General features: G+C 34.9%; 1 protein-coding gene across 4 annotated transcripts in view; it reads left to right on the forward strand.

The window, feature by feature from the left end:
* ARHGAP32 (Rho GTPase activating protein 32) overlaps positions 1-21,726 on the forward strand; it is a 311,464-nt gene that overhangs the window by 89,276 nt on the left and 200,462 nt on the right. For 2 of the 4 annotated variants that reach the window (XM_078058768.1, XM_078058769.1), the window contains exon 1: positions 7,999-8,129. The exons of the other annotated variants lie outside the window; for them this stretch is intronic. In XM_078058768.1, the coding sequence (XP_077914894.1) occupies positions 8,014-8,129 (116 nt within the window). In that variant the 5' untranslated portion in view covers positions 7,999-8,013. Of the gene's footprint in view, positions 1-7,998; positions 8,130-21,726 lie in introns of those variants that run through there. 4 annotated transcript variants of the gene reach the window in all.

The raw sequence follows: 21,726 nt of genomic DNA on the forward strand, positions 1-21,726 counted from the left end.
AAAATTGAGGGGCGCCTGGGTGGCTCAGTCGTTAAGCGTCTGCCCTCGGCTCAGGTCATGATCCCAGGGTCCTGGGATCGAGCCCCGCATCAGGCTCCCTGCTCCGCGGGAAGCCTGCTTCTCTCTCTCCCACTCCCCCTGCTTGTGTTCCCTCTCTCGCTGTGTCTCTCTCTGTCAAATAAATAAATAAAATCTTTAAAAAAAAAAAAAAATTGAAGAATTACTGATATCAGGAGTAGAAGTACACTTACTTACATCAGAATACTATGCCTCAGATTCACATTTACAAGTATGGGTTTAGCTTCTATTATTTGAGGAGAGGATGATTGTGCTTTGAGAAAAGTGCTTGTAGTTTTATAAGTAGTTGAATGAATTTTAGAGAACTCTAAAACATGAAAGAACTTGCTATTGTTGACTCCCACTGTGACTCTTGCCACCCTTGCCAGCTGATAACAAGGGAGCGGGTGGAATAAAATAAGTAGCAGGCTGCCAGAATTACTTGGGTCTCAAATCAGCATGCACTAGAGCGAGCTATCCAGGTAAGGACACCAGTAGGTAAAAGCATTTGATTTATTGGCATTTTTTTCTAGTATTTTGTGGACGAGACTCTAACAAACTATATTATGCAATACCCTGAACTTTAAAAAAAAGATTTTACTTATTTATTTATTTGTTTATTTGTTTATTTATTTCTTGCACCAGCAGGGGGAGGGACAGAGAGAGAGGGAGAGAGAGAATCCCAAGCAGATTCCATACTGATCACGGATCCTGATGCGGCCTTGATCCCACGACCCCAAGATCACAACCTGAGCCTAAATCAAGAGTTGGGCCTTTAACCAACTGAGCCACCCATGCACCCTACCCTGAGCTTTTTGCTTAGCCCTAATTTAATTTTTTTCCCCTAGTGATTTCATCCTAGTCTCTCCCAGACCTTCCACTAAGATAGAGTTTAGTTGAATCATTTGCTTTCTTCCCTGATTATTACTCATTAAATTTACATTTAGCATTTTTCTTTGCAATATCATTAATATTAGGAAGCGGTCCGGTTATAGGAATTACCAGAAGTACTGTACATAAATTTCCGTTTTTGCCAAGACTACAGTTTTCTAAGGCCCTAAACTTATAAAAGTAATGTAAGCCTTTTTGTTCTGTACCTCACTGATTATGATATATTCAGTGAGAATTCTGGCTCAGGAAATAATTTCTTTAATTCAACATTATATTAAAGAATACTGAATCTTTATTGTGTTTATAAGGCCTCTTACCAGATCAGTTCCAACATAATTAATTCTTAACTTTTGCCACTGTGCTTTTATTTATTACTTTTTAGCAGTGTTTTCATTTAACCATTTACATTTAGATGTTGTATTTTAGTGGGCTTAAGTTCATTGCTAGAAGAATTATAACTTGTTTCAGAGTTTAATTTTATCTGTAGATTGAAAAACTATTGTGAGTAGTGTCTCAGACCAGTGAGGATATCTTGAGATCTCTAGATTGTGATGAAGCAAGTGTTTTTGTTTTGTTATTTATTGAGTCTACTAATGGAATGCTCACGCTAAGACAGTTTGCCTGTTCTGTGTGCCCCATGGCTTGGGAGTTGTATGAATTGTTCTCTTCGGTCTCTGACTCATTTCATTTGGAAGACTATGTTAATGCTGATACCATGTTCTTTTCCCCTTGTGCAAGAGCACCTTGAGCTCTTGAGTTTTGGAAAAAAGTATTCTTGGGTTGGATTTTATGAACTTTTGAAAGGGAAACAGTGAAACAAGGTGATGTGGTATATGAATTTGACGTAGATGCAGTCTTTGCACTTACAGTAGAGGCATTAGATTTCTTTATTAATGAGGTGCAAATTCCATAGATTTTGGTTCTTCTTTGAGGAGGGATTAAATTCATGCTGTAGAGGAGGAATTAAATTTATATTAATTCCTATTACAGATTTATTTCATGATTCTGAGATCCTGATATATAAAGAATTTCTAAGTTTCCTTAGTTATTTAGCCCATGTGCTTGTTTTTGCTTTTCTCCTTTGCTATTTTACTTGTTTTTAATCATCATTTTAGATTTGCCTTGGTCTGTACAAGAATATTGCCTTATTTATGCACACTGACTTATTTATTTTTGAATTTATATTCCCTAAGCTTGGGACTTACATTTTTCTGTTGTTCACTTGTGTGTATTTATTCAGTAAGCATTTATTGTTGCTATCTGTGGTACAGGACATGGCAGACATTAGCACTCAACTATTCAAGAGAAAAAACTATGGAATGGATCTTGTAACTTATGAGTTAATTTGTTTAAAACCAAAGAATTAAATAGCTAACACATTTTTCTGTTAGAAATTAAAAACATTGTAGATAAATTAAGGAAGAAAGTAAAAATTACTCAGTGTTTTTGTTATATGCTCTCCTAAGTTTTATATATATATACATATATATATATAGACTATTTTTCTTATAATAATGGAATCTACTCTATATAGTGTTTCTAATTTCTTTTCTTTCTTTCTTTTCTTTTTTTTTTTTTTTTTGCACTTACTGATACCAAACAGAGTATAGCACTATGGTTAAAAATTGTGTTGAAGAAGTCTGATTACGTAGACTGTCAGTATTTTTCTTCAATCAGTATTTACATGAGATGAAGATTCTAGAATGTGTAACAATTGATGGTAGTTACTGATCCAATGAAAACATAGCCTGAGATTATATATTTGTTGAAGGCAGTGTTCTGTATTATAATAAATATTGCACATTTTAAAACTTGAATACCAGAAAGTATGCTTTTAATCTTTGCTTGGTTGACTAAGGATACAGAATTTAAAAGCAATAAATGATTTTAGTTAAATTTTGGGAGAGCTTATGCATATACTCAGGAAATTTCCACTTAAAATCACTTATTAAGGAGAATGGAAATGTCATGCTGAACTGTCTTATGATCTAATTTTATATGTACTTTGTAATCTTTGTATTAATATGATGAGGGGAGTATATGAGTTTTTGGTTCTAATTTTTGATTTTCCATCCACATTCATGAAAGGGATTCAAATAAGTAGAAAATTATCTCTTAGTTGAGACTTGTTTCCTTTTATTTATTAGATTACTACTCTCTTTTAAATAATGGTAAAAATGACAAAGTGATATAACTAAAGAAAGCCAGTATTTACAGATTAAATATCTTATTTCTCAGTTTTTATATAATTACAACAATAAAAACATTCCATGGCATCAGTGATGATGAGTGTGATGGACGTCATTTACAGAGGATCTCATCTTTACTGTGCAATATGATAGTTTCATTACATGCATTATTTCTGATCCACACATTAACCTTACAAGGTTGTTATTATTCCTCTTTTAGAGATTACCAAACTGACACTCAATTTAAGCTACCTAACTCAAACCACACTATCTATAAATGACATAGTTGAGATTTGAAACAATGTCTGTCTGATTTCAAAATATTTCCATTTCTATTGAAATTTTTTTCCAGTTTCATTTTTGAAATACAACATTTTTAAAAAATACATATATTGTGATAAGAGTGGATACATTGTTAAGATATCCATTTTTTGAAATTTTATTTAGCTTTTTTGAAGAGTTGTTCAGAGTTAGATCTCGCTTTGAATATATATTTCTAACGAGGCAAATCTGCTCTAACATGGTATGTTCCATTTTCTAGCCAAATAGACTTTTTCTGTTGTGTTTAAAGTGATCTATATAGGATCATGTTAAATTAATTGTATATTTTAGGTATTTTAATGAAATAAATTTATTTTTAAATAAACAAATATATTTATTTTACTTAAATAAATTTTAATGAAATAAAGTATGCATAATTGTTTGCCCTTTGGATACATTTGTAAACTGAAGCAGATGTCTGTGTATGATGATCCAGAATACAGGAGTATTCTGTAGTAAAAAAAAAAATAGGTATTCTTTTGAAGTTATTTACTGCAATGTAAGAAACCTACAAACCACCTACAATTGGTTGGAAAAACAATTAAAAAATTTTTTTAAAGATTGTATTTATTTATTTATTTATTTAGAGAGTGTGCACAAGTGGGGGGAGGGGCAAAGGGAGAGGGAGAGAGAGGATCTCAAGTAGACTCCACTCTGAACATGGAGCCCAACTCCAGGCTTGATCCCACGACCCTGAGAACATGAGCTGAGCTGAAATCAGGAGTCAGCTGCTCAACTGACTGAGCCACCCAGGCACCCCAGTTAGAAAAACAATTTTTTTTTTATTATGTTATGTTAATCACCATACATTACATCATTAGTTTTTGATGTAGTGTTCCATGATTCATTATTTGTGTGTACCAGCCAGTGCTCCATGCAGAATGTGCCCTCTTTAATACCCATCACCAGGCTAACCCATCCTCCCACCCCCCTCTCCTCCAGAACCCTCAGTTTGTTTTTCAGAGTCCATCGTCTTTCAAACAATTTAAAGAAAAAAGTAATCTGGAATTTAGAATGAATATATAGTATAAGAATGATTAATGATGGATGACATTTGTACATTATATATGGTGCTTTTTATGTTGGAAGAAAATCTTGTTATTGTAAATATTTTAGGAATTGTGCTTAACTTTTCTTTCTAATACAATTATTATGTATATATATATATATGAATTACACCTAGACACATGCTATTCACATTGAGAATACATAACTTTATGCAAAGTCTGTTTGGTATATCTGTATTTAAAGGTTTTTTTTTTTTTTAAGATTTTATTTATTTATTTGAGAGAGTACAAGCAAGGGGAGGAGGGAGAGGGAGAAGCAGGCTTCCACTGAGCAGAGAGCCCGATGTGGGCTCGATCCCAGGACCCTGGGATCATGACCTGAGCCAAAGACAGATGCTTAACTGACTGAGCCACCCAGACGCCCTGGTATATCTGTGTTTAGAGTCAGAATTGTGAAGCATTCTGTGGACAAAGCTTGCTGCCCAGTTCAGGAGATATTTATTGACCTTTTGGCTATGTTTTGAACAGAATTGATAAAAACAATTCTAATTTAAAGTGTGGGAAAATGAGCACTGAAATGGGAGTATCAGGACCTCAGTTCTCTTCCTGCTCTGCTGCTATTTTGTTTTGTGATCACTACGTGCACCCTTTTTTTGTAGTCAACCCAAACGTGTGGGGAACGCTGTGTAGAAATGAATGCAGGTCGTCAGTATACAACAAAATTACGAGATCAGAGAGGGTCAGGCTAATGAGCTAAATGTAGATCAAATTGAAAGCCACATATTTTCCCCATAGAAATAGTATTTTACATGGTGGTTAGATTTTAGGTAGATTTTTAAAAAGTATTTTTTTTTAAAGATTTTATTTATTTATTTGAGAGAGAGAGTGAGAGAGAGAGAGAGCACAAGAGGGGGGAGCGGGAGAGGGAGAAGCAGTCTCCCCGCTGAGCAGGGAGCCCGATGTGGGACTCGATCCCGGGACTCCAGGATCATGGCCTGAGCCGAAGGCAGTCGCCTAACCACTGAGTCACCCAGGCGCCCTAAAAAGTATTTTTAATACAGACTTATAAAGTGAGTAACCCTGGACAAATTATTACACTAAGCTTCAATTTCTTCACCTGTAATATGAGGATTATAATAGCTCCTACGTGTGAGAATTACATAATAAATTATAATTAATTTTGTAAGGCCCACAATGTTTGGCAATTAAACAAGTACTCAGTGTATGTTTACTGTTATTATTACTACCACTGCTGCTAGAAAAATAAGCCACTTTAAAAATATTTTTCTTGAAAAAGATGCATTCTAATTTCAGATTCTTAAACTGTCACGAAAATTCCTTTTCCTCTTGCTGCAGTGGGGTTGGGAACTCCCCTATCTCTTGTCTTCCTTACCTCTTGGTGATTAGAGGATGAAGACTCAGTTAGTTCTCAACTACTGATGACGACTCCTGTGGTTTAGGTCAGAGACTTGGGTCCTACAAAAGTTTGTTGTGGAAGTGAAGTCTGGTCAGGTTTCAGGCCAGTCAGGGAAAAAGGAGTTAAAGCAGTGGTGGTCTTCAGGAATATGGAATCCTCTCAATTTTTGGTAGCTCCCTTGATTGACTCCGCTGTGTGCCTTACGTGCCCCCTGCTATTCACTACCTTACGTTTCTGCTAGATTTTCATTAGCTACTGAAGAAGGGAACAGAACGCATGTTGATTTTGAATTTAAAAACTTTTTTTGAACTGATAGCAGAGTCAAAACTGTGAGACCTGTGGAAGGTCTTCCTTGGTGCAAAGGTCAGGTTGGTGGGCTCGAAGGCTCTCACTGGCGCGGGGCTGTCTGGGGACGTACGGTTCTGCAGTGGCCCCAGGATTAGAAAAGGAGATTTCCTGAGTGAGCTTTTGTTGGTCAGACTGTCCTCAGGATTCTGTGTAAAAGTACTGCTTACAGTTCACGTTTTCATGTTTGAAAGGACTTGAGGAAATAAGGCAATCAACGACAGTAATGAAGGAGCAGAAAAAATGATCAAAAGGAAAGGTGATGGATTCATGAAACACATTAAAGGAGTTAGATTTGTTTAGGAGAAAAAAAGACCTAAATAATTAAAATAACATTTAAAAATCTGATTCTTTGCTGGGGGCATATAAAAGACTATATTAAAATTAGTTATTGTTTTGCAAGAGTGATGTGGGCATGACACAGTGAAAACCTGTCTCCCTGTCATTGGTCTTGGCTAGCTATGTTTTTCCCTTGGAGACAGCAGCTGTCACTGGTGCTGTCCTTCTGTGCATATTCTGCGTGCGTAGTCCCGTGTGTTTCTCCTCCCTCTTCTTCGAAAATGTGAATGGGAGCGTTTCATATATACTGTTGTCCACCTTTATCTCTTTCTTCTTTGCCTTAGTAGCGTGCGTTAGGTTTTGTGTCATGTCATGATCAGTGGGGCTGCCTTGTGTTTCTCATTTGCCCAACTGTATAGCATTCCATTCTGTGGCGATTCCATAATTTGATTTTCCAGTTTTCTGTTAAACGAGCAAGTTAGGTGGTTTTTGCTATTCTATTTTGCTGTTATAAAGTTTACTGCCATGAATATTTCTGTTCATTTCTTATTTCCACCTGTGAAAATAAAGTAATTTCCTAGAAAGGGAATTGCTGGGCCAAAAGATGAATATCTGACATGTCAGTGGTTGGTACCAATGTGGCTGTTTTCTGAGTAACAGTTGTGTTGTTGCCAGTGTTATAGATGCTATACTTTTCCCTCATTTCCCAGCAGGTCATTTTATTGCTGCCATGGGCGTCTGCAGTTTAAGTGATGTGTAAAAATGTTGCATGCTTTTGTTTGATCTAATTGTCAAGGTCTTTTAACCTTAGAGTATTTATTTATTTTTTTTCTTTAAAAGGTCATGGACAAGCCTGGAGGCTGTTATGTCCCATTTTGGATACCTGAGCAAGGTGTATCTGGCAGTTATTACTGCAGGGAAGGGAAGATGGGTGTACTATTAGAAGGCATGAAGTTGGGCAGATCCCTACAGCATGCTTGTCTTCTCTCTGAATTGTGATCCTCCTTAACTGTGAAGTCTGTAACTGTGCCTCTCATTGTGGTTGGCCCAGGAGACTTTTACATATAGTGTTAGGCTTTCTGGTTTTCTGTTTACCTTTCTTAATTCTGAAATAGTGAAATAAGAAAATCCTGCACTTTGAAAAGTTATTTTCTCCACTTATTAACTGGAGACTCGAGTAGAGAAAAATAGTTATTAAATCAATAATTAGTGAAAAATCACCTTCATTTGGGTTCTGAGTTTGGTTATGTAGGTCACGGAGCCTGAGGCAGTGGGAGGGGCCTGGGTGTCACTGGTGTAGAGCATCAGAGGCAGGGAGTGTGCTGTATGTGATTTCCTGTCTTCACCCCAACTGTAATTAAAATAGCACGCAGTAGACCGTGGCCCGGCGTGATCACATACCACTGTGTGTCAGCCACACGCTTGGGCGTACAGAAGTAGAGCTGAACACCTTGAACGCTGGTGGTCTTTATTCCATGCCTTGAGGTTTAAATTTTTTGAATACAAGATGGAGACTGAAAGTGAGAGTAGCACTTCAGGAGATGATAGTGTCTTTTGGTTGGATTCTGAAGTTTTAACCGAGATGACTGGCAGTGAAGGGGGAGAGAGGGAAGACAACTTCAGGTAATTATGTAATTCACAGTTCTCTCTCTCACCTTTGTTCCTCTGTCCACTCCCTCCACCCCTGCACCTGTTTCCGATCCTTTCTGTTTTAATCTCTTTTCTGGTAAGACTGTTTTTTCTCAGGGGGAAGGTTTGCAGCTGAAAAGAACAGGTTTCTAGTTGTATATAGCACTCTTCATTCCACAACATGCCCTGAGCTTATAAAATGCATTTTAAATGACTTGTTAGAACACCAGGAAGAGAAGGTGTTAGACAGGTTTTGTAGTAGCATTTCAGGAATTTCAAGTACAGACTCATAATGAATGAACTACCTACCACTCCTTCCTGTGTCTTATTTGCACCTGATAGATTTGATCTGAATTTGAATGTAATCGGTTTTTCTTCCTCTTTTTTTTTTTTTTTTTTTTTACTCAAATGCCCTCATGTATGTGCCCTCATGTGCTTGGATGCTTTTGTTGCCTTATTCATGTGTGTGAAACTTTGACTATAAGTACAAATTAATTATTTCATGGCGCTGATCCCTACTCTTGTCTCTGACCTTATATCTCACTCTTCCTTCCCCTCTTGCGAATCTTTCTTGGTATTGAATTTCTACTTGTAACTTCATAACTGAAGTGTTTAGGGAATGCCTCCTGACTAAGCAGATCGCAAGTTTGGTAGCACTAGTGAAGAAAGAGGTCTTATCCAGCTTGTGGAAACAGTGCCATTGGTTTATTAATTCTGTTACAAATTTTAGAAGGCTTTTTTTCCATACAGTGTTGGCAGATTCATTCTTTTGGAGTTATTAAATCATTTCTTGAAGAAGTTAGTTCTACATATTATCAGTGCCACCCACATGAGCAATTAAACATCTTTATAATTTTACCTATGAGTACTTGGGTAGGTGAACATACCATTATTTACATCAGATCTTGTCTTTATGTTTAATGTTCAAAAAGAGTCTCTGTCAAGTTAAAGAATTTCTTTATCCACAGATTTGACTTTTAAAGTCTAGGATAGGGGTGCCTGGGTGGCTCAGTCGGTTGAGTATGCAACTCTTGATTTTGGCTCAGGTCGTGATCTCAGGGTCTTGAGATTGAGCCCCAGGTCGGGCTCAGCACTCAGCGGGGAGTCTGCTTGAGATTCTCTCTCTCAGTCTCCCTCTGTTCCTCTCCCTGCCTGTGCTCCCTCGTACTCTCTCTCTCTAAAATAAGTAAATAAAATCTTAAAAAAAAAAAAAGTCCAGGATAAATGGCAGAAAGGACTGATTATAAGGAAGTCTTGGTAACCCACATTTAAATTTGCCACTCAGTGGTTAAAATGAATAAGTGTTTTAAATTTGTAGAAAAGTTTAATGCAAAGTATGAAAATGAACTATTAGCATATGAAATTCTTTTTTTGTATCAACTTTCTCATTCTTCCCATAGTTTTATTTGGCCTTTCTTATTTGAGTAAGCTTCTCTCCCAAGATACGCTGATGTTACATATATTCTTTATAATATGGTCAGTGTCTCATGGACAGTTAGAAAAAATAAAGTATTTTGTCGGTATTAAAACTGTTTGACTTGGTCTTAAAATTATAAAAGTTCTTTTGGGGTATTAGTCAAAGGAAGAAACAGTCTGGACTTTGTTGTTGTAATAGATTTGGTACTGTTGTCCCTGATTTACTTGTTAGGCAACAGGAGCCTGTCTGGGGTTTTCTTATGACTGTTAAATTTAAAAACAAATCTGTAGAAGATTGAGCTTTCTTTTCCTCAAGACTATGTGATAGCATTTTCATCCTGAGAAACTGAACTCTAGTGTTTGCATTGTTTTAGGAAACCATGATACAACATAGGGCATTGATACTTCTTATAGTGATATTTCATATCTGAATGTCATCATGGCTTTCCCAGACCAAATATGTTTTGGAGATTTGATCTTACTTTATTTGAAAGTGCAAGAAAGAGATCTGAGTAAGGCCATATTTCATGTAGTGTTTCTCACCTATTCAGCAGTAAGACATGAGGAAATGCGGCCGCACAGTGCTTTTACCACATTCACAGCAGCGTTCCAGCTAAAATGCCTAACAGGAAAAATGTGTGTGTGGGTGTTGAAGGTGAAGGGTTGGATGGTAGGAGTTGCAGTTGTAACCTTGGGAGAACCAAATAGTAGACTCCGTGTTATGTATGAAAATTGTTTTAGTAAGAGCAGTTTAGTAATTAAGAAAATATACAGAAAAGTCTTAATGTGTTTCTTTAAAATCTGTGCTAATACACATTAAATCAAACTGTCATTGTTTACATTCTAGTTAATTTCCATTTACACACACACACACAGCGAGGGCAAAAGATTGTGTACTGTTCTTTTTCTCTGAATGGTTTCTAATCTAGGTTTTAAATTCATTCTTAGAAAAATAGCATTGTGTCGTTTGAGACACCATGACTGATGAAGCCATACCATACCTATAGTGTAGGTTCGTGGTGCTTCCAGCTATCATCTGCTTTAGGAGGAGGCACTCACAGATGGGCATTCATGTTTGTCCAGTAGCTTTTGGAATGGCATTTATTTTTAGACTTGGTTGGAAGGAAGGATACTTTTTCTAACATTCTAGCACTGTGGGAGTTGCCCAATCTCCTTCATAGCAGTAGTTCAAACTTGTCTACCACTGACTCACAGATCTCTCATTTTCTGATTTCTAATTTATAGAGTGAAGTTATTACCTACCATTATCACTATGTTAAAATAGTTCTTTGACTAGAACATTTAGAGATTATCATAGTCCTTAGAATAGAATAGTCCTTAAGGATCATGAGAAGAGCCCTTCTGTAAATAAGAAGGAGGAATATGAGGCAGAAAAGGAAAAGCAGAGATGTTTTAATTATTTTAAGAGGGTGCCTGGGTGGCTCAGTCGGTTATGCGGCTGCCTTCAGCTCAGGTCATGATCCCAGGATCCTGGTTTCGAGTCCCGCATCGGGCTCCCTGCTTCTCAGGGAGCCTGCTTCTCCCTTTGCCTCTATCTCTCTCTCTCTCATGAATAAATAAATAAAATCTTTAAAAAAAATATTTTAAGAAAGAAAAATTTAATTTTGGAGTTATCATATGCAGTGTATTAAGCCAAATATGTTATGTACAGTATGTCACTTATCAATCCTATAGAGTAGGTAATATTTTTCCCATTTTCCAGATGAGGATATTGTCACTCAGAAAGTCACACATAGACCACATTGTAGGTTTATGGTAGAGCAAAATTTTGAACCCAGGTGTAATTGAATTTGAAAGTGAAATATTTAGCTGCTAAATGTTATTCTCTGGTAAGTAACAGCTTTTAAGAGACTTTTAAGTTGACATCTTAGTTCTGAAATTCCTTCTTATGAAGGGATTTTGAGCAATGGTGATGTATATACAATGAACACAAAAATAAACTAATGCATACAATAAATGTGATCTTTTAGAGATACGACCTCTAGGACACCTAGCAATTATTACTAACAGTCGGTCATGAAAGGTCCTGGTTCTTTGGCATTTAAGGTTAGAAATGTTTATCATATAATCTAGTTTAGTCTTTTCTAGTATTATTGACAGATACATATAGACTGGCAAGTATGACATATAGTTCGAAACACAGAGATGATATAGTGCATAATTGAACGACATCTTTAAAACTGTGTACTTTTATTTTAATTAATTAATTAATTTAGAGCATGAGCAGGGAGAGGAGCAGAGAGAAAGGGAGAGTGAAAATTCCAAGCAGAGTCTGCAATGAGCACGGAGCCCGAAGTCGGGCTTGATCTTACAACCTGGAGATCATGACCTGAGCCAAAACTAAGGGTCTGTTGCTCAACGGACTGAGCCACCCAGGTGCCCATAGAACTGTGTACTTTTAAAATCAGTCTGTAGATGCCCAGATCTTTCAATCAGATCTTTGCTTGTATCTCCATAATAATGTGATTTTAAGTGAGAAACTTCTAACTTTAGTTAAACTAGATGATTTGGTGAACATATTTTAATTTTTTGCAATGTCTTTATTGGTTTATAGCATCATAAGACTAATAATAGTTCATATACTTGATTGGTTGGTTGGTTGCTTTATTAATTTTCTGCCTTATTTGAAATGATACTGTGAGTTAGAAGATACTGCAGAAATCCAAATAGGTAATAATGGCTTGGAATATGGTATTATATTTCTTTTAGGTTCTTGCTTTTTTCTTTTAAATCTAGAATGATTTATTTTGATTGGCTAAATTTTTCTGGAAGCCTGTAAAGCTATTTCACAATTCCCTGCTTTTAATACCATGACTGTTTTTTTGTCGTCTGCAGAAATTATTGCTTTTGGGATCCCCGGTCAGTGTTTTTTTTTTTTTTTTTAAAGTAGGCTTCATGTCCATTGTGGAACCCAACACAGAGCTTGAACTCACAACCCTGAGATCAAGACCTGAGCTGAGATCAAGAGTCGGATACTTAACCGACTGAGCCACCCAGGCGCCCCTCCACCATCCCAGTCAGTTTTTATGAGCCTGGAAGGATAGAGAGGTAGCATTAACAATTACCCAATGACATATATTACCAGTATCACAACCCAGGTCTATTTTATAGTATGTGACTTTTCATAGGCATTTTACCCTTTAATAATCTGTTATATCTGATACCAAAAAAAATGTGTATATTGTTAAAAAAAAAAATGATATTCTGTAACATTGGATTTATGATCTAGAATATAGATTAGCCCTTAAAATATTCTTTCAACATAAAATACAATTTTCCCCAAACTTAATCTTATCAGTGTCACAAAGATAATAAATTTAATTGTGATCCTCAAAGTCTGATGTGAACATCACTTAATCTCAGAAAATTTTATGCAGTATTGGAGTCTAGCCTTTAGGCTGTCTTTATAATCTGTGAAATAAATCTGTCTTAACCATGAGGCATGTTAGTACAAGGCTTTCTTGGTATTTCAGTAATTAAACTCTTTGGGATGGAATCCAAGGTGAACCTTTCTTCTGTCTATCCTTATGAGTTTTTTGATGTTTAAGAAGGGCCTTAGAGTACAGAAACTATATAAAACTATATGAAAGTTCCTGGCTATCAGGTTATTTATTTAAACATTTAAAAACCAATTTTTCCTTCACCTTTGTATTTAACTTAAACATTAAAACTCCCTTAAGCAGTCATTTGCATGTTCAGACTTAGTAAATGAAGATCTCTGAAACATACAAAGCTCTGTTTATAAATGTGATATAGTCAGTTCCCTTAAAAAAAAAAATCAAGTGATAGCCTAGCAAGACTAAAATCAGAACAAGCAAAACCTTTCTAGATATTTAATTTTAGAAGATCTGATACACTTTTACTTACCATTAATGATTAGCTTCCCTTTCCATGCTTATATTGAAATATGTATTTTCTTTATTATTTGAAAATCAAAGAATTTCTTCCACTTAGGTGTGCTGTTTTTTTCTACCATGCTTCTCTTTTCTTCTCTACCTCCCCTCCTCTTAAGATCTTCAGAATACTGTTCCATCTTCTTTCTCTCAGTCCCCTTTGGATACTCTTAAATTTACCATGATTTTACGCTACCAGAAACCCTAGTTTTTTGCTAATATGTTTTAATGTTTTTGGTCATTTATTCAGATTTAATTATATGTATCATTGCTTAGTGCTTACTGTTGTTTCCTTCTTATCATCTGCCATCTTAATGTGTCTCTTCTGGTTCATTTGTTTCCTGGTGGATATTTTCTTGAGCATTTTGACATAAGTTCTGTGAGCGACGTATTCTGACTTCTTGCATTGCTCATGCCATTTTCCCCCCTTTTCTTTCATAGGTAACTTGTACTTTCTGTCTGAATGCTTGTAACATTTTCTTTTTATCCTTAGTTCACATGTATTTTATCATCAGTTCTTCAGCTTGGAGCTCAGTGACTTTCAATCCATAGATTTAGACCTTCATGTTAGGACAGATTTTTTATTGTTACCTATTATTTATTTAATTGTTGCCTCTCTATCTGCAGTAATTGTCTCCTTGTGAAACCTATTTCTTGCATATCAAGTCTCCTTAATCTGTCCTTTACTCATGGTATATTTCTCTTTACATTTTTATTTTTTGATTTGATGTATTTCTTGTACTTGTTCTTTAGGCCACTAATAAAATCTTCTCTAATCTTCCAAATTCAATCTGAGTAGGAAAATAATTTTAAAGTGTTGTTTTTCACATATAGATATAGCATATACACTGGCACATGTAAATAATACATTTATGCTATTGTGTTCTTCAGCTTTGTGACTTTATTCATTCTGTACATGTGCTGTTTGTTCTGACTGAACAGAATTTATGCTTTCAACTACTAAGCTAGATATCTGCCCTTCTTTGCCTCCAACTGTTCTTTTTAGTAGTCCCATGATGCATACAGCTTCTTGTAGGTGCAAACACCCACATTTAGGAGCCCTAGTCCTTCTAATTGACGGTTTAATTTCTTTACAGAGTAATTTTACAGTTTTTATTAATTCCTTGGGGGCAAATACCTCTTTTGTTGCGGAGAGAAGTGGGAGTGTAGCCTCCTTCAGCCTCTGTTTCTCGTTTGGTTTACCAGTCAGTAAGATCCCACTTGATTTTTGTCTTCCAGAAGTTTATCAAGATCTCTGGCCTGCTGATTCCCCCCATATCATTCTGCTGACGATTTATTTCCTTTTATTTAGCTTACAGAGACTTTTCGGAGACTTAGGGTCGGTTTCTTAACATATGTGCAGTCTTGAATTGGAAGTCTACTGGTACTTTTTTCCGTGACTTTTGAGAGGAAACCTCTGAAGAGAGCATTCAGTGAGGCAGAATCTTGGTGTCTGTTACCCAGTCTAGTGGGTCTCTAGAGATGTGAATGGCTTGTTTCAGTGTCTTCTGCAGGATGTAAAGTGGAAACTTCCAGGAGAAAACAGTCTGCCAAATCTGGAGTGACTGATATGTGTTTATGCATTTCAATGTTCCTATCTACAGAACAGCGCTATTAATAGTGCATCAGATAGTAACTAGTTAGAAGATGTAATAGATGAAAAGGTGCCAATTTTAAGAACAACAAAAATAAAACACCAAAATAAACTTAATAAGGAACTGAGACACATTTGAAGAAAATATAAAGCATTACTGAAGGACATGGAAAAAATGAAAAGATACACCTTGTTCATAGCTGGGAATATTCAGTATCATCGAGATGTCAGTTTATTATAAATTCATGTGATAATAAGAATGCTTTTTAAAAACTTAGACAAATTGATCTTGAAATAAGTTGATCTTGGTTTAATAACTTTGCCAAGGAACTTTGGGAAGACCAAAAGAAGCAAGGACTAATGCAACCAGATATTGTACTATAAAGTCCCTATAATTAAAACCTTGTGGTGCTGATAACTGAACAGAAGGCATAATGGGATAGAATGGAAAGCCTAGAAATACACTCAAACACATAGGAAGACTTAGATATGATGAAGATGGCTTCTCAAAAACCGATAGGGACAATGTGTGCTATTCAGTAAGTACTTTGGGGGAAACTGGATACATATCAGTGGAAAATAAAAAAAAAAAATTGAAGTCCTACCTCATAGCAAGGATAAATTCCAAAATGATCAAAGATATAAGTGTATTAAATGAAATCATAAAAATTTTAAAAGAACACATGGGAAAATTAAAAAAAATAATTTGGGAATGGGAAGGCTTTTAGAGCTATAATTTAAGATGCAAAACCCATAAAGGAAAGAGTTATGAAATTTAACTACATAAAATATAAAACATCTGTATTATAAAAAATAAGCAAGGACAAATACAGCCTGGGAAAAATACTTGGAACTCATATTACAGATGAGGGACTAATCTCTTTAATATATAAAGAACTAAAAATAGATAGGAAAAGACCAACCCAATAGAAACATGGGCTAATGTATCAAAAGGATTTTTTTCATTGTGGAGAATTTGTTCTTCAGATATACTTGCACATATGTAGAAACAACATATTTACAAACTTACTGTAGCATTGTTTGTAATTCCAAAAGATTGGAAATAATTCAAGAATCTATCGGTCAGGGACTGGTTAAATTATGGAATATCTGCACAGTGGAATATCATACAGTTGTGAAAACAGCAGAGAAGGTCTTTATATACTCATATGGAAATTAGAATACTCCAGGAAATATTAGAAAACTACTCAGTGGTGTATAAATATACTTTTCAGTAAAAAGTGGGTTGATAATGGAGGAATAAAACTGTTCTTCCATTTTTTTACACAGAGAGCAGCATATTTACACATTGCTTTCATATTTGTTATGGATATATTCTTAATACATGTGAAAAAATTATATATGAATAGATATATTCATAAAGTCTGGAAGAATATATAAGGTAGGGAGCTTGATGGGTAGGAATTGGGCAGGATTTTTGTCTGATAAAATTATAATACCTATTAAGAATTACAGCATATCTGGCATTTTCAGTTGGAAATGACTACAACTCAATTCCACTGGCTTGAGCAAACCTCTGTTCTATTTTCACCACCAAAACAGCTGATCCCATCAGTTTCTTTATTTTCTGGGAATTCTGGGAATATTGGGTTTATGTAAGCATTTAATAGTGTATATAAAGCAACCAGAACAGAGTTCCTATATTTTAAGTAGCTTTATAATCTAATTTATTAATATTCTCTGAAGGTAGGAAAATATATTACTCCTTATGATGACAGTTAATGACTATTAGTTACAGACATAACTAACACCTTGCATCTTCAGTTTTACAACTTCAGCCATGGGTAAAATAAACAGAACCTAAACTCATTACCTACTGAAAGCTCTTCTTTGTAGTGGAATTGAGTCATATTCTTTCACAAACAGACAGATATAAATTGAGTAACAAACCCAATTCTCTCTTGTCTGTGATAGAGTGTAGATGCCTATCTCTTATTTGTCAAATATCACCACATGCTCAGACCATAAAATGACTTCCTAATCATTTCCCATACCATTGGGGAACAGCTTATTGGCCATAAGTGTCACAGAACCAGAACCAAACTTAGCAAAGAACCAACAATAAACAAAAACAAAGATTAAGGGAATAAAAGGAGAAAGGTAAAATTCTATTATTGCTTGGAGTTTACTCCAGGGATCAGGAAAAGATATGCCTGAGTGTAAACAGTACCTTAGGTAACACTTCTCAGGCAATGTGTCACTTGGACTTCTCTGTGGAATTTAACACTGTCAAGAACAATTTTTCATAAGCTATGAACAAGATTCATACAAAGATAAAGTGAATATGTTTCAGAGATTTAAATACTTTTTAAATGAGGGAGATGGTAAGGCTGGTTCACACAATTTGAGGAAAGTGTTTTTTTTCTCCTTTTTCCTTTTGCTTGAAAATATGCAGGTTCAAATCTGATGTTTTACAGAAAACTCTTGTAAATAAAGCATTAGATTCTTTAGGTTTTATGGTTGGTAATCTTAGCACTCTGTCTTTTCTGTTAGATTTGAAACTATAATTAATCACTAAGGGTAAAATTTGCCCATAATTTAAAAAGCATGGAACAAAAGGATCAATTAAATAAATAGATAAGTTTTTATGGATTTGATTCAGTGTTATATGACAAAATGTATATAATATAAACATAATTTTTAAACCTTTTAAAATATGTAATATTTACTGATAAACTTTTTATTTTACACTTTTATTAAGGTATAACTTACATATAATAAAATCCACAAATCATGAGTGTATAGCTTAAAGAATTTATATAAATGTATATATCCATGTAAACACAACAACCCAGTTAAGATATAAATTAACTTTAGCATGCCGCAAGACCCTTCCCCCTCCTAGTCAATACCTGTTCCAAAGGTAACCATTATTCTGACTTCTGTCACAGTAGATATGTTTTGCCTGTCCTTGAACTTCATGTAAATAAAATTATACAACATGTACTCTTTCCCTCCCAGCTTTATAGAGCTATAATTGTCATATAATATTGCTTAAGATGTTCAACGTGATGATTTGATACACTTATTTATTGAGATTAGCATATACTTTTGTCTGGCTTCTGTTTCTCAACACTTATGGGATTCATCCATTTCTTGCAAATGGCAGCAATAATTCTTTTTCATTTCTGTGTAGTTTTATATGGAAAATAGTGCAGATTACTTACCTATTGTATTTGGCTTTTCCCCCCATTATTAAGTGTATGGTAACAGTATGTATAAATATTTGATTTTTGCATTTGACCTTATTTCCTGTGATTTTGCTGAATATCTTAACACATTGTGTCATCTTCAAGTGATGACAGTTCTATTTTTCCCTTATTTATTTATTTATTTATTTATTTATAAGTTAGGCTCCACGCCCAGCATGGAGCCCAAAGCAGGGCTTCAACTCACAACCCTGAGATCAAGACCAAAGGTGACATCGAGTCGGATGCTTAACTGACTGAGCCACCCAGGCCCCTTCCCTTCTAATTTTTATACCTTTTATTTCTTTTCTTTTTTTTTTTTTTTAAAGATTTTATTTATTTATTCATTAGAGACAGAGAGAGAGAGGCAGAGGGAGAAGTAGGCTCCCAAGGAGCAGGGAGCCCGATGTGGGACTCGATCCCAGGACCCTGAGATCATGACCTGAGCCGAAGGCAGACGCTTAACCATCTGAGCCACCCAGGCGCCCCCTTTTATTTATTTTTTAAAAAAACTAATACATCAAGTATAATGTTGTATAGAAGACATTCTTACCTTGTTCTGACCTTATTGACCATACTTGTCATTAGGAAAGCATCAGTATTTCACCATTAACTATGATGTTATCTGTGTGTGTGTTTTAATAACCTTCATGTATCTATATTTAGAAAAATTATGACTAGTTATTAAATTTTACCTATTAAAATGACATAATGTTTTTATTCCTTTATTTTAGTCATATGGTCAGTTATAGCAATTGATTTTAGAATGTTAAAACAGTTTGCATTTTGGACTAAAACTTACTTGGACATGGTGTGTATATATATATCCTTTTGTAAACCAGTGGGTTTGATTTGTTACTACTTTGTTTAGAAGTTCTGTAGCTATGTTAATGATATTGACCTACAGTTTTCTTTTCTATTAATGTCTTTATCAGCTTTTGTTATGAAGACTGTCCTACCTCATGGAACAGGTTGAAAAGGGGTCTTCCTTTTATTTTTATACTCTGGAGGAATATAATATTGCTATAATTTATCCCTTGAATGTTGGAAAGAATTCACCAATGAATCCATTTGGGCCTGGAGTTTTCTCACAGATTCAGCTTCTTTAAAGCTATAGGACTTTTCAAAATTATTTGGTTTCTTGTTTCAGTTTTGGTTAAGTTGTGTTCTTCAGGGAATTTGTCCATTTCAATGAAATTCACAAATATATTGGAATAAAGTTGTTTGTAATGTCCTCAGAATCTTTTTGTCTATAGGCTTTTTAGTTATAACTCTCTTCTCATTGTTTACATTTTGTGTTCTGTTTTTTTTCTTGTTGAAACTTCCTAGGTGTTATCTATTTTATTAATCTTTCAAAGAGTCGGCTTTCTATTTCACTGATCTTTTATTTAAACATTTTTTTTCTTCTTTCTACTTTCTTGGAATAATGTGCTATTCTTTTTCTAGCTTTTTGTAATAGAAGCTTAGATTTGTTTTCAACTTGCCTTATTTCCAGGAACATGCATTTAGAGGTCTGCAATTTGCTGTTTTAGTTGTATACCACACGTTTTAATCTGTTGTATTTTTATTATCATTCAGATAAAATATTTTCTCATTTTCTTTGTGATTTCATGTATTCAATTCATGAATTACTCAGAATTGTGTTTTGTTATTTCTGTACATTTGGGAGAATTTCTAGTTATCTTCCAGTAATTGATTTTTAGTGTAATTCTGTACTGGTCACAAAACACTTCATTCATGTTAAATTCTTTATATTTGTTGAGACCTACTTCATTGTCTAGATTATGTTCTCTTGGTAAATGTTTAATACACTGTTGAAAAGAATATATATTCTGCAGTTGTTAGGTTTAATGTTCTAGTTCAGGTTGAAAAGGTGGGTTGTTCAGATCTCCTGTATACTTATGATTTTTTTTTTGTCTTCTTATTCTGTCAGTCATTGAGAAATATCTGTTAAAATCTGCAACTGTAATTGTGGATTTATTTTCTTTTTAGTTCTTTTAGGTTTTGCTTTATGTATTGTGAAGCTGAGTTATTTGTTGCATATAGATTTTATTATATCATGCTTACTTAACACTTCTTTTAAAAAGATTTTTTATTTATTCACTTGAGAGAGAGAGAGCGAGCATGAGCAGGGGAGAGGGTTAGAGGGAGAGGGAGAAGCAGATTCCCTGCTGAGCAAGGATCCCTATCTCTATCTCAGGGTCCTGGGACCATGACCTGAGCTGAAGGCAGACGCTTAACCAACCAAGCCACCCAGACGCCCTGCTTACTTAACATTTTTATCATGAAATGTCCCCCTTTAAGTATTTTAATTGGAATTCTTAGTCCATTTAATTTTTTATTAATATATAATTTCCATACTATAAGATTCACTCTCTTATTAAAGTATACAGTTAAGTGGTTTTTAGTATATTCATGAAGTTGCACAACCATCACCACTATCTAATCCTTGAATATTTCAGAAAGAAATCTCTTACTCATTAGTTCCGACATACCTCAGAGATATTATGGGTTTGGTTCCAGACCACCACAATAAAGTGAATATCACAGTAAAGTGAATCAAATGAATTTGTTTCCTAGTGCATATAAAGTTTATGTTTACACTATACTGTAGTTTAAGTGAGCAATAGCATTATCTCTAAAAAAACATACATACCTTAGTTATGAAATATTTTATTGCTAAATTGCTAAAATCTCATCATCTGAGATTTTAGCAAGTTGTAATCTTTTTGCTGATGGAATATGTAGCCTTAGTGTTGATGGCAGCTGACTGATCAGGGTGGTGGTTGCTAAATGTTGAGGTGGCTGTAGCAACTTTTTAACATAAGACAACATTGAAGTTGGCTTCATCGATTCAGTCTTCCTTTCATGAGTGGTTTCTCTGTTGCATGTGATCCTATTTGATAGCATTTTAACCACAGTAGAACGTCTTTCAGAATTGGAGTTAGTCCTCTCAAGTCCTGCCGCTGCTTTATCAACTAAGTTTATGTGATATTCAAAATCTTCTGTTGTCATTTCAACAATGTTAACAGAATCTTCACCAGGAGTAGATCCCATCTCAAGAAACCACTTTCTTTGCTCATCCATAAAAGCAACTCCTTATCCATTCAAGTTTTATAATGAGATTGCAGCAGTTCAGTCTTTAGGTTCTAGTTCTAATTCTAGTTTTCTTGTTCTTTCCACCACATCTGTAGTTACTTACTCCAGTCTTGAACCCCTCAAAGTCATCCATGAGGGTTAGAATAAACTTCTTCCAGTCTCCTCTTTATGTTGATATTTTGGCCTCTTCCAGTCAATCAGATGAACGTTCTTAATGGCATCTAGAATGTTGAACCCTTCCCAGAAGATTTTCAGTTTACTTTGCCCATATCCATCAGAGGAATCACTACCTATGGCAGCTATAGCCTTATGAAGTGTATTTTTTAAATAATAAGACTTGAAAGTTGAAAATAACTCCT

This window comes from Halichoerus grypus, chromosome 11, assembly GCF_964656455.1.
Source record: "Halichoerus grypus chromosome 11, mHalGry1.hap1.1, whole genome shotgun sequence".
In the NCBI taxonomy this organism is placed as follows: domain Eukaryota; kingdom Metazoa; phylum Chordata; class Mammalia; order Carnivora; family Phocidae; genus Halichoerus; species Halichoerus grypus.